The following is a 12,542-nucleotide window of genomic DNA, read 5'->3' as shown; positions in this document are numbered from 1 at the left end:
TTTCTCTCCTCCTTCCTCCTTTCACCCCTTCCCCTCCCCTCTTCCTCCCCCTCCCTTTCTGCGCCTTGGCACCTGTCCGCTTGGGTACTGGGCGCCCGCGCCTCCCGACGCCTGGACCCGCCTTTTGTTGGTATCTTGCTGGCATCTCCTTCGCCCCCCCCCCCTCCCCACATCCCCGCGACTTCCTGGCCACTGACACACAGAGCGCACACCTGGCCAGACCCCACACTAGAGACCGAGCGAGGGCAGCAGCATGACACTCCCGTCGCCAAGCGCCCCCGCCGGCAGGGCGCCCCCGCCTCCCGGCGACATCGGACCCCTGTCCTCCTCCTCCTCCTCCTTGTCGGCTGACTCGCCCTCGGCCGCGTCGCCCGGCAGCCCGCACGGCTCGCACCATCGACTGACGCTCGCCGAGCGGCGCCGCCTGGCCGGCACGCAGCCCGCCGCCCCGGTGGCCTCCCTCCGCGATGCCTCGACTCCCTTGGCACCTGGGCCCGGGCCCGCGACCGGCGCCAGTGGGCCTGCCTCGCCCGTGGCCTCGCCGGCCGCCCCGGCCCTGGGCTCGCCCGCGGCCAACCTCCAACTCGACATGACCTTCCTCTCGAATGGCGGCAGCACGGCACCCTCGGCCAATGGGGCCTCCTGCGGGGCGCCGGCATCCACACACTCCTCCGGCCCGGCGGCCGAACAGTCGCACGGGAGCGACGGCCTTCCCCATCCGCCCGCAGGGTCGCGCCGCTCCTCGGCCGGTACGGGACACCCCATCCCCCCCCCCCCCGCCCCTCGGCTTTTGATGCCCGTTCCGCACCTTCTGCCCTTCCTCCCGCCGCCACTGATATCGCCTCTCGCCCTCGTGCCCCCTGCCCCTCCCCGTCACCCCCGCACCCGGGGGGGGGGTGGCGTCCTCCCTGGCCGGGGCGCGGCAGGCGCGGAGGAGGCCCGGCAGCGGCATCCCGATCCTCGCGCTCCGGGCTGAGGCTCAGCGGGCCCGGCGGTGATCGGCCATCACCGCCCGCCCTGCTCTCGACTCCGGCCTTCCCCTCCTAGATCCCCCCTCGACCCTGTCCAAGCAGGCGCACTATTCATCCACCAACTCCATCGGCGATCCCGGTGAGACGGGCTTCGTGTCAAACATTCGGGTCCGGCAGGTCGCCTCGCCCCTGGCCTCGCCGCTCTCCTCGCCGTACCCCTCGGCCTCGCCTTCCCTGGCCCGCAGTACCTCCTGGCACCGGGGGGACTTTTCCTCCTCGGCCGGCTCCTTCACCCTCAGCGGCGCCGGCATGCAGTTTGGCATCTCCCCCTCGCCGTCGTCCAACTCGCTGGCCATGTCGCCAGGCGGCGGTTCGACGCCCAGCCGGACGATGTCCTACCGGTCTTCGGCTCGGCCCATCCCGATGCCCTCCCTCTCGCGGTCCACCTCCCAGAGCCTGTCCAATTGCTCGTCCCCGGTGAGTGGAACCCCGCCGTCGGCCATCGGCCGGCCGCCAATCCCCACCGCCGGCTCGGGTCTCCTCAATCCGCGCGTGTCCCTGCCCCCGACCCCGGTGCACCTGGGCCCGGGCGCGGCGTCGCCCAAACGTCCAGAACGCCAGCCCTCCACCGGGGGCGGCCTGTCCCCGCGCGCGGTGCCCGCTCCTCGCTCGGGGCTGTCAAGCCCCTCGCCACGCGGGGCCGCCGCGCCCCTGGCCTCCCCGCGTGCCGGGGCCCATGTGCCCGCCGGTGCTCCCGATGAGGATGCCCCCGAGCCGGAGCAGGAAGGGCCGGGCTCGGATTCGGATTCCTCCCTGGAGTCGGATTCCGCCAGCGCCTCCAGCTCCTCCTTCAGCTCGGATGAAGACCTCTCCGATGAGGAGGACGCCTTCGATGAGGATGAGGTGGTGATTCCCCTCCGGCGGCCGCTGGCCACGGCCACCGATTCGCGCGACTCGGTCTCCCTCACGGAGGAGCTCCCGCCCGAGCGCCTGACCGGGCGCGAGTCCGATGGGTCGCGCGATTCGCTACCCCCGCACCCGCGCTCGCGCCCCCTTTCCCAGGGGCCCCTCATCCCGGGGGTCTCGTCGCACCTGTTCCACAGCATCGACAGCATGGCCGCCCCGCGGCCGGCCTCCATGCACATGGACAGCTTGTCGAGCTCCTGCTCGCAGCTGGATGGTGGCCGGGGCGCGCCGCGCACATCCTCCGCCGGCCCCGGCGCCGCATCGGGCCCTGGCGGGCTTCACCCTTCGCCGCAGGCCGGCTTCCAGCCGCATCTGTCCCAAAGCCAGGCAGCTGGCTGGGCCTCGGCCTCGGTGTCCTCGCAGCTGTCCCTCTATTCGCAGCTGTCCGACGTGTCGGTGGCCACGACGTCGCTCATGTCCCGCGCCCCGTCGGCCTCCTCCCTCGGGCCACTGTCCTACTATCCCACCACCCCGATGTCCTCCTTCGCCCTGGGGCCATCCCCGGTGCCCGGCGGCACCCTCCAGCCCTATCGCCTGCAGATGTCCCTCTCCAGCACCTCGCTCGCGACCGGGGCCCCGGCCACTCCGCCAGCGGCCCCGGGCCCGGGCGGGCACCTGGCATCCATGTCGGCCGACATCCCCGGGTCTCACCACCACCACCACCACTACCACCACCATGGCCAGGGGGCCACCGGGCCGACCCGCCATGGAGGGACCCCCACCAGCGCCACCAGCTCGCCGGGCGGATCGGTCGGATCCCCATCCGATGGGCGCATTCACCGGAAGCCCTCGGTCGTGTCGCGCCTGAAGAATGTCTTCAAGCATAGCCCAACGCCCGGGAAACCCGGCACCGGGCCGAATACCCCCACCGGTGTCGGCCCCTACACCGGGAGTCCCCGCATCCAGGCCATGCCGCCCGGGCCATCCGGCCCGTCGCCCCTTTCACATGTGGACCATCACCACTCGCAGTCGAACCTCCCGACGAACTTCGTCTATGACGAGTTGTCGCCTCACCCGTCGGTGTACATGTCGGCCGTCGCCCCGGCCGATGGGCCCATCCACTCGTCCCTCTCGTCCGGCGCCCTGCACACCGGGCCCGCTGGCGCCGGGGGGGCCACCTCCGGGCGCAAGGGTGCGCGTCCTGGCGGCGCGCACCTGAGCACGGCCCCTGGCTTCCACCGGGCTGCCTCCTCGCCGGTTCTGCCGGCCAACCTGCGGTCCACCGGCGGGGCGTCCGGCCCCGAGCATGGCAGCTCCCCCTCGCTGGCCGACATGCCGGCTTCCCTGTCTGCCTCTTCCGGCTCGTCCATGGGGTCTGGTGGCATGATGGCGGCCGGGTCATCCGAGCGTTCGGCCTCCGGGCAGACCCTCCCCCGGCAGCCGTCCTTCGGCTTCGACCCATCCTTCGGCTTCCCGCAGCACGATGGCCCCCACTGCCCGGATGACTATCTCCACCTGTATGGGGTGTATAGCTTTGGATTCCAAAATTGCGGGCGCGGCTTCCCGGCGGCCCCGCCCCCGGCCCCGGTCCCGGGGCTGTGCCGTGGCAAGCTCATGGTGGAGTTCTTTGTGTCGGCCAATCCGACGACCGTCGGCGATTTGCACAGCTTCGCCCCGGTTCTGGCCCACCCGCGCTCGGCCAACATCCATCACCGGGGCTCGGTGTCCAGCATGACCGGCACCCGCGACCGGTCATCCTCCACCAGCTCCACCCACCAGGGCCATTACCACCAGCACCACCAGCGACGCGACTCCTCCTCCAGCGTGGCCTCCGCCCATCATCCTCATCACCAGCAGCATCATCATCATCATCAGCCCCAGCACAACGCCCATCGGCGGTCTTCCTCCTATGCGTCGATCCGTGCGTCTCACAATCCCCACGCGGCAGGCCCTTCGGGATCCCGTCGTCCAAGCATCCTGGCCGCCGGATCGCCCTTCCCCGAGGTGGCCGCCGCGGCCGGCCGGCCGGCGGATCCCCTGGCCACGGACCCGGCCGTTCCCTCGCTCGGGTCCCTGGCCCGGGTGCCCTTCTTCCAGGTGTATTCCTCGCTCGCGACTGAGAGCCAGCAGCGCGGCGTGGCGGCCCTTTCGCAAATCTTCGCCGGGGATGCCACACTGGCGGCCATGGCCACCGGGACCGACCTCCTGGCCAGTGCGGAATATCCCAGCGATCGGACGCCGGACAGCCCGGCTCCGATGGGCCGGCCACGCTCGGCCTCGGCCCGGGTCCCGGGTCCCGGGTCCCGGTCCGGGTCCGGGTCCGAGTCCGGGTCCGGCCTCATTGCCCCGACCCCGGCCCCCGATGCGTTGGATTCCTTCCCCCCGGCGCTGATTCAGCTCGGTCTAACTGGCCCGCGCCTGCCGACCGAGCAGAACCAGAGCCTGCCGGCCGGCATGCTGGTGACATATCGCGCGGCGCTGGCGGCCATCTGGTGGTCTCCGCCGTTGTTGGATTCGCAGGTCATTCGCGATGGCGCCCTCCTGTATGAGCATGAGGCCGCCTCGCGGCTCTTCTCCTCCGATGCCCTGCTCATGACCGATGACGATGAGGCGGTCTTCGATGCGAGCTCCCGCCGGGGCTCCGTGGTGTCGGTACACCAGGCTGTGGCCGACGAGGGCCCGGGTTCGCCGAGCCTCAACCGAACGCGCCGCCACTCGACGCACTTTGCCCCGACCCCGGTGCAGTTCGACCTGTCGGCCCTGCATGGCGGCCCCGATGACCCGCCTGCCGGGCATCATGCCCATCAGTCCCACCACTCGCCGCCGATGCCGGCCGTGACGTCCATCACCTCGGCCTCCTCCTCGCCCTCGATCCACGCGCATGACCCCCATGGCTCTAGCCCCGGCGACTCGCCCGGGCTCCATGGCCATACGGCCGGCACCAGTGCCGGCTCTACGCCCAGCAGTCCGCCCTCCTCCAAGGGGTTCTTCGGATTCTTCTCCTCTTCCTCCTCGGCCTCCTCCTCCTCTTCGTCCTCCGCCTCGCATGCGGCTGATGGGGCCGGCCGCAAGCAATCCACCGCCGGGGCCGCTGGCCGTGCTTCCTCCATTTCCGGCCCCACCCCGGATCCCAATGCCGGGTCTTCCTCTCGAAGTAGCTCCCGGCGGTCGTCCCTGGTGGATCTCTTCTCGCCTGCCTCCTCGACGGCCGTCACCGGCACGGCCCCGACGCCGGTGCCCCAGGTCCCCGGGTCTCCATCCTCCGCCGGCCATGATGCCACTGGCTCCGGCAATGGGCTCTTCGCCTTTTCCCTGCGCCGAGGCTCGCGCAGCAGCGACGCGCTGGCCATTCCCTCCGGAGCCGGGACCATCCCCGGTCCCGGGGCATCTGGCAGTGGCTCCGGTGCCAGTGCCGCGACGAGCCCGCAGGTTGGCTCGGCTCCGGGCCCAGCCAGCATGATTGGATCCCCGCGCACGGGCAGCTTCGGCCCGGGCTCCTCGCCGCATGTGGGTGACCTCTCCTCGCCGAGCCTCCAGTCGATCCCCGGCTCGCCGGGCACCCCGCGCAAGTCGTCCTTCACCTCCGGCACGGCGACCGGCAGTGTGCCCGGGCCCTCGCGTGCTGGCGGGGCATTCAACCGGTCGGCTAGCAGTGGCCCGATGGCGGCGGCCCCTCCGACGCGTGTCGGCACCCCGGCCGGCACCCAGGCTCCGGTTGTCATCGCGGCCCGGACCCTGCTCTACCAGCAGGCCACCATCGGCACCGGGATGGCCTACCTGCTGAAGGTGGACCCCCAGCCCTTGCTGGCCCAGTACCTGGATCGGGCCCACCAGCCCGGCTGGTCCAATGCCCAGTCGGTGGTGCAGGCGGCCGACGCCCTGCCCGGCTACTCGGCCCGGCTGACGCACCTGATCCGCGATGCCTACATGCAGGCCCGGCGCACGGCTCTCCAGCAAAATAGCCCGACCAACCTGTCGGCCGATGCGGCTGGCTCCCCCGGCTCGCACTCGCCCATGCCGCTGCCATTGCGCATGCGGATCCTGGTGAGTCGGGACCGGGAGGTTGCCGGTACGTGCCGCATGCTGCTTTTGCTCTTGCTGTTGTTGTTGTTGTTGTTGTTGTTCTTTCTGTTGCCCCGATTTTCAGGCCCCACCATGGGACCCCCCCTCCCCCTGGCCGGTCTTTTTCTCTTGCCATCCCCCCTCCTCCATCCTGACTCACACCTCCTACCCCGACAGACCGCGTGGAGGCCTGCGAGCAGAGGCGCCTGTTTGCCTCCTGCAAGAAGGCCATGCTTCTGGCTCGGATGCAGATGCGCCGCGACATGGCGGCAGCTGCGGCCGCGATCCCTGTCGAGACCGATTTGACTCCCGACGTTGCCGTGGAGGCTGGCCCGGCCACCGGCGCCCCGGCCACCGGGTCTAGCCCGGCCGCCCGCGTGGAGCTCGACACCAACATCATTGCCCGGCCGAACATGGTGTCCGGTCAGCGGCCCATGTCCACGTCGGTCCTGCTCTTCCCGTCTGCCGACACCACCGTTGGCGATGACAACACGGCTCCCGCCTCGCCCGATGACGAGTCCGACTCCGGTGGGTCGTCAACGCGGCCGTCTCCCACCTCGGAGGAGCCCTGTACGTCTTGGCATCTCACTCCCTCTCTCCCTGTTTGCCTCTCTCTCTCCCTCTCTCCCTGTTTGCCTCTCTTTCTTCCTTTCCTTCATCTCCCCCCCTTCCCATTTCGCGGGCAAATACGCACACCGACCGCGGTGCTCCGGCCACATACCCTGGCCCCCTGCATCGACGCCCGTTACTGACCCCCGTGTGCCCTCCGTGCCGTTTGAAGACCGGTTCACCTCGGTGGCCGAGCACGGCCCCAATGCCTCCACTGATGAGGATGAAGATGACGCCGTGGGTGCATCCAGCGACGGCCCGGCCGGCACCCGGTCCTCCACCGACGCCGATGCCCAGTCCTTCGGGGTTCACAATACGGGTCGCTCGCCCGCCCTCTTCCCGAGCCCGGCCTCTTCGACGACCACCTCCCTGCTGGGCAGCAGCACCTCCAGCATCGCCACCTCCCGGCGGATGTCCCTGGCACCGGAAATCATGCGCACCCTTTCCAAGTCGGAGCCCGGCCCGGCTGGCGATGCTGCCGGGCTGGCCGCCGGGGCTGGGGGCCCGTCTGGCCATGCCGTGGCCGGGGGCGCCGCCCCGGCCGCGCCCTTCTCCGCGGTCATCGAGCACATTCGCCGCGGGTCGATGGCACCGACGGCTTCCATCGCCAGTGCCATCCCCGGGGCCGGGCCCGGCCTGTCAGCGCTCGGCCCGGTGGAGCGGGTCAGCATCCCGCGGAACTTGAAGGACCTCGGGGCCGACTCGCTGGTTTCCTCGCCCGAGACCGTGTCCGTGGTGAATCCCCGGCTGACGGCCTTCCTGAATTCGGCCGATGGCCGTCGGGCGCCAAGTGCTCCAGACAGCCTGGCCGCCTACCGCCGGGCCAGTGTCGCCACGCATGTCCTCCATGGGCCGTCCTCCTTCGGGGCCCCGGGCGCTCGGCCGATGGCCATGCGCCCCGGTGGGCTGGGCTTTGGCGGCCCGACCGGCGGTCCGGGGTCCAGCTTTGCCCCGGCCAGCACCATGGGCACCTCCGGTCCTGGGGGCTCTGGCGGTGCCGTCAATCCGACGGACGTCATGCTGGCCGTGCGCCGGAGCAGCCTTGCGCCGCCCCTGTCGGCCTTCCTGCCGACCAACCCCTACGGGCTCAGCGGCCTGGCGCCGACCTCGTCCTCGAGCTTCCATAGCTCCACCGGGCCCCGGGCCTCCATCCAGCAGGCTGGCGGCCCGGGCAGCGGTGGCCAGCCCAACCCGGACCAGCTGGCTGATGCAGTGCTCAAGGGCCACATCGACCCGAAGACCATGGATGCGGTGTCGGCCGCGGCCGCGGTCACGGCCCTGATGGCGGCCCGCAAGGCGGCCCGCGACTCCGGCGACTCCGACCACTCGGGCGCCTCGGACGCCTCGGACTATTCGTACTCCTACTCCCAAGATGAGGATGAGGATGAGGATGATGAGGAGTATGGCGCCTCCGACACCGATGCCGGCCCCCGGCAGCCGGACTACCGCCATCCCGGCCAGCGGGGCCACGGCCTGCACCCTGCCTATCATGCTGGCGAGGATGATGACGACGAGGAGAACCACACGCACCTGGTTCATCCCGGCATGGATGATGATGACGATGATGATGGCGAGGTGTTCACCAGCGTGACGAATCCCCTCTTCCTGTCGATGGCCAAGAGCCGTGCTCTGGCCATGCCTACGACGATCACCGAGTCTTCCTAAGGGCGCATGCCTCCCTCTCCTCCCCCCCCCCCCCTCCCCATGGCCATGGCATACTACTCCGATGAACGCGTCCTTTCCTCTTGGGGCTTGCTCGCACACGCACATGCGCGTGTGTCCTGGCGTCATAGTTTTCCTCTCCCCCCCCCCCCCCATTCCCATCCCCATCCCCCTTCATCCCCTGCTCCCTCCTGCCTGGTACTCTTGTCGTGGAGTGCTGGTTCCCCCGCTTGCCACCGCCATCGGCGTCACTCTTGTTGTCGATACGTGTGCCTCCCTTTTCCCCCTTCCCCTGTCCTTGTGAACATCCTGGAACCATTTTGCCCCGCGCATGAGGGAGAGGCCCCAGCCCTCTCCCCATGCCACACCCCCCCCCCTCTGAATATACACGACCATAGATTCCACATACTCCAATCGACATGTGGCGTGGCCCTATCTACGTATGCTGGGGGGGCCTTCTTATGGTGGCTGAGGGCGCACCAATGAGGACCGAGCACAATGAGGCCAGTGGACAGCAAAAAAAGGGGGGGATCTATTGGGAGGGGGGGGAGAGAAAGGGAGGGGGGTGGTGAAGGGGTGAAAACAGGAGCCCTCTGGCTGCCGGCACCAGAGGAGGGCACAAATCGACCCAATATAGATGACATTGAGACACGTGTTCGGGATGTGGGGTATTGCAAACGGAGGGAGGGAAGAGAGCGACAGAGAGGGGCGAGGGAGGGGGAGGGAACACTTGGATGGAGGAGGGAGGCGCTGTACGCCTGGACCTGCGAATGCTGCAGGCCCCTGGCCCGTGCCCTGCCGCCCTCCTGCCTCGGTGGCGCAGGAGGGGAGGTGCTTTACCAAGTGGAGAAGGTGGGCGCACGGGCGGGCTCGGACAGGTATCGGCGCACGACGCCGGGCTTGACATCGCTCTGCTGGATGAGCAGCGGCGGCATCTGAGGGGGAAAACATCCAAAAGGGACACAGGACACACATGGGGACCGGGCAGCAAGAAGCGCGGGTGGGTGGGAAGGTGAGTGGGAGGACCCCGGACCGTCAAACGGCGGGCAGCAGGAAGCAAGGTGCGAATGGGGGAAAAAAAAAAAAGGGAGGCGAGGGGGGCAGGCCCCCGGATGTCGGCTCGATGCCATCGGCTCATGTGCAATGGCAAACGCGCGAGGCTGCGCACCTGGGTCAGCTCCAGCGGGGTATATCCATTGAGCAGGGCCTTGACGAGGTTGGCCGCCTGGCCACGGAGGACAGCCATCTGCCCGGCGAAGGCCGACTCGCTGTAAGCCACCCCCTCGAGGCGGGAAATGGCGCGCAGCTCCTCGACCAGCTGATTCATGAAGGTCTCATCAGCCAGCAGCGGGACAAACTGCAGGCGGGTGGGCTCGGAGAAGGGCACATGCGCATGGGGCGTGGAGGTCCAGCCGAAGGGGTAGGTGCGCCAGTTCTCCGGGTGCGTCCAGGGGAAGGCCAGGCCATTGTCAATGGCCGCAATCGACAGGTAGGGCGTCTGCAGGGCCGAGCGGCCGAGGCGGAAGCGTGCCGAGCTGGAGAGCGACCCCAGAGTCGATAGTGGGGCCACCGGCGGCCGGGACCCGATGACCGGCTGCTGCACCATCCCTGGGGCCGTTTCCACGGGGGCCGAAATCCGGTTCACATGCTCGATAACCGTCCGGAAGGCCTGGGTATCGGTGATGGTTTCGGGCGAGACCCCTGGCGGCGCGTCCACCGGCTCCCAGTGGTCATTGGGGTTCTCGGGATCCTGGAGGTAGGGGTGTGCGTGCAAGTGTGCGTGAGGAGGGTGTGTGAGCGTGGGGGAGCGCGAGCGCGAGCGCGAGTGCATGCGCGTGCCGCTCGGCGCGAATGAAAGAGACACGGGAAAGACACAGGCAGAATGCACAGCCGGACGAGGAGGAGCCGACAAACACACACACACACACGGCCCAAGCAAGCGCACGTACATTGATCGACAGCCGGATGGCCTCGGTGGATTGCTTTGCCGGCAGGTTCTCCAGAGAGGACATCGACTGCATCCAGGGCTCGCTGATGATGGCCATCGAGGGGCAATACTTCTTCTTGTATGGGCACTGGTCAAGCTTGATCTCCTGCGGCTTGTAGCGGATGAGCCAGTTGTCATTGCCACGATCTGAGGCACGCGCCAGAGGGCAAGCGCGTTCACACGGGGGCCGGGGAGCGTCAGACCAGCATGCCAGGGCACCGCACAGCATGGCAGACAGATGGGCGAGGGCGGGGGGCCGGGTGGGGGGGGGGAGGGAAGACCATTGGCCAGGCGCCGAAAGGGGAGAGCCACGCACCGGTGTTTCGAATCAGGTAGTCCAGAATGACCAGACGCTCGAAGAGCAGCTGGAACTGCAGACGAACCGCCCGCAGGGAGATCCCGGTGCAGGGCTCCTCCGACAGGCAAGACCCATGGACCGGGCAGCTCGGGGAGCAGGTGCTCTCGGTGGAGGTCCCGGTGCCGGATGAGCCGGCGCCATTGGCACCGGCGGCAAGCCCCTCCGGGGCCGACGTGGTCACCGGCCCGGAGGCGCCGCTCGGCACGGGCGCCGGAACCAGCGTCATATTGTCATCCGCGCCATGGGGATTGGGCAGCTTGCCCAGGACAAACTGCGCATCAGCAAAGCCCGGCATGAACACCTGCAGCGAGCCGATCTTCCGGGGCAGGCGCCCGGCACCGGTGCTGGCATGCGGCCGGCCAGCCGCATCGGGCGGGGTATTGCCCGTGGCAGCCGATGCCGCGGCCGATGCCGACGCCGCGGCCGACGCCACAGCCCGCGTGTAGGCACTGTAATGGAAGGTCGGCGAGGCCAGGCGGACCACTCGCGTCCGGGGCACAATGCCCAGACCCAGGTGCCGGTCGACGGCCGAAGCCGCGGCCTCGGAAATGTAGCCGACATTCGGAATGAGGCTTTCGATGGGCACATCGGGACAAGTGCGTACAGCGGTCGGGGGAGGGGGGGGGGGGCGGGGAGGGGAGCGGGAGCGACGCAAGCAGAGAGGAGGTCAGCCCCATGGCAAATCCCCGGACAGGCAGATGAATAGGGGGGGGGAGGGGGAAGGGGCGCCACGTACCAGCTCCGCCCAAAACAGCAGGGGAGGACCTTGCGCTGGAGCCACTTGGCCCACTTGGGATTCTGCGCGCCGTAGGGCTCCTCGTCGCGGGGCTTGAAGACGGCGATCACATTGCCGAAGCGGTCCCGGCAGAAGTAGGACCCAGAGGAGCCCTGGACAATGCGCTCCGGGTAGACGCCACGTGCAATGGCATATCGGATCTCCGACACGACCATGTCAAACTCCTCGTCCGACAGGGGCCGATCGGGGTTGAGCTTCTGCAAGCACGGGCGACACAGGACGGGGCAGAGAGTAAGGAGGCCAGACGGAGAGGGAGGAAGGGAGGGAGGGAGGGAGGGAGAGAGAGAAAGAGGGTGCGCGCGCCAAGGGGAGGAGGGGCTCATCAGCACTCGGCCAATGGCAGAGAAGAAGAGCGGTGTGCTCCCGCGCGCCCATGCACACGACCCTACACGACGCTCTTCCGATCTGGGCGACACAGGACGGGGCAGAGAGTAAGGAGGCCAGACGGAGAGGGAGGAAGGGAGGGAGGGAGGGAGGGAGAGAGAGAAAGAGGGTGCGCGCGCCAAGGGGAGGAGGGGCTCATCAGCACTCGGCCAATGGCAGAGAAGAAGAGCGGTGTGCTCCCGCGCGCCCATGCACACGAGGTCAAGCGCGTACCAGGGGAGGGAGCTGGTCTTTGGGGATCTGAGTCTCGCCAGCCAGGGCCCGGCCGTCGAATGGGGCGTCCTCATACTCCCACTCCTTCTCGTACATGATGCCACCGCGGGCCTGCGCGGCGGCCGAGTGCCGGGGGCACTCATGGTGGTGGTGATGCTGGCTCGGGGGGGCATCGGCGTCGGTGTCGGCGTCGGCGCTGTCGGCAGCCGGCGTCCAGTTGCACTTCGGCTCGCGCAGGCGCGTCAGATCGGAAGAGCACACGTTCCTCATACTCCCACTCCTTCTCGTACATGATGCCACCGCGGGCCTGCGCGGCGGCCGAGTGCCGGGGGCACTCATGGTGGTGGTGATGCTGGCTCGGGGGGGCATCGGCGTCGGTGTCGGCGTCGGCGCTGTCGGCAGCCGGCGTCCAGTTGCACTTCGGCTCGCGCAGGCGCGTCGAACGGGCGGGCGCCCGCTGCTCATCCAGGCGCTCGGCCGAGGGAGTTGCTCCGCGGCGGGTAGATCCACGCGGGACGGCACCACCGGACTTGGGAGCCGACACGAGCGGGGTGTTTTCCGTATACTCGATGTAATCGGACCCCTCGTGCATCG

The 12,542-nt window shown here is 69.2% G+C and overlaps 2 protein-coding genes across 2 annotated transcripts; one reads left to right on the top strand and one right to left on the bottom strand.

The window, feature by feature from the left end:
* Nucleotides 1–253: 253 nt before the first annotated feature.
* Nucleotides 254–8,213, top strand: H696_05099 (hypothetical protein; the record flags this gene model as incomplete). Its single annotated transcript, XM_009498950.1, has 4 exons — nt 254–749; nt 1,048–5,946; nt 6,117–6,509; nt 6,721–8,213. 4 exons carry the CDS (start codon nt 254–256, stop codon nt 8,211–8,213), a joined length of 7,281 nt encoding a protein of 2,426 aa, XP_009497225.1.
* Nucleotides 8,214–9,046: 833 nt separating this feature from the next.
* H696_05098 (hypothetical protein) lies at nt 9,047–12,540 on the bottom strand (the record flags this gene model as incomplete). The annotated part of the gene is made up of 8 exons (XM_009498949.1): nt 9,047–9,145; nt 9,379–9,960; nt 10,160–10,344; nt 10,514–10,568; nt 10,773–11,127; nt 11,292–11,548; nt 11,949–12,144; nt 12,221–12,540. 8 exons carry the CDS (start codon nt 12,538–12,540, stop codon nt 9,047–9,049), a joined length of 2,049 nt encoding a protein of 682 aa, XP_009497224.1.
* Nucleotides 12,541–12,542: the final 2 nt, after the last annotated feature.

This window comes from Fonticula alba (genome assembly GCF_000388065.1).
Source record: "Fonticula alba strain ATCC 38817 unplaced genomic scaffold supercont2.9, whole genome shotgun sequence".
NCBI classification, from domain to species: domain Eukaryota; order Rotosphaerida; family Fonticulaceae; genus Fonticula; species Fonticula alba.
This window is presented reverse-complemented; position numbering and strand designations above follow the sequence as displayed.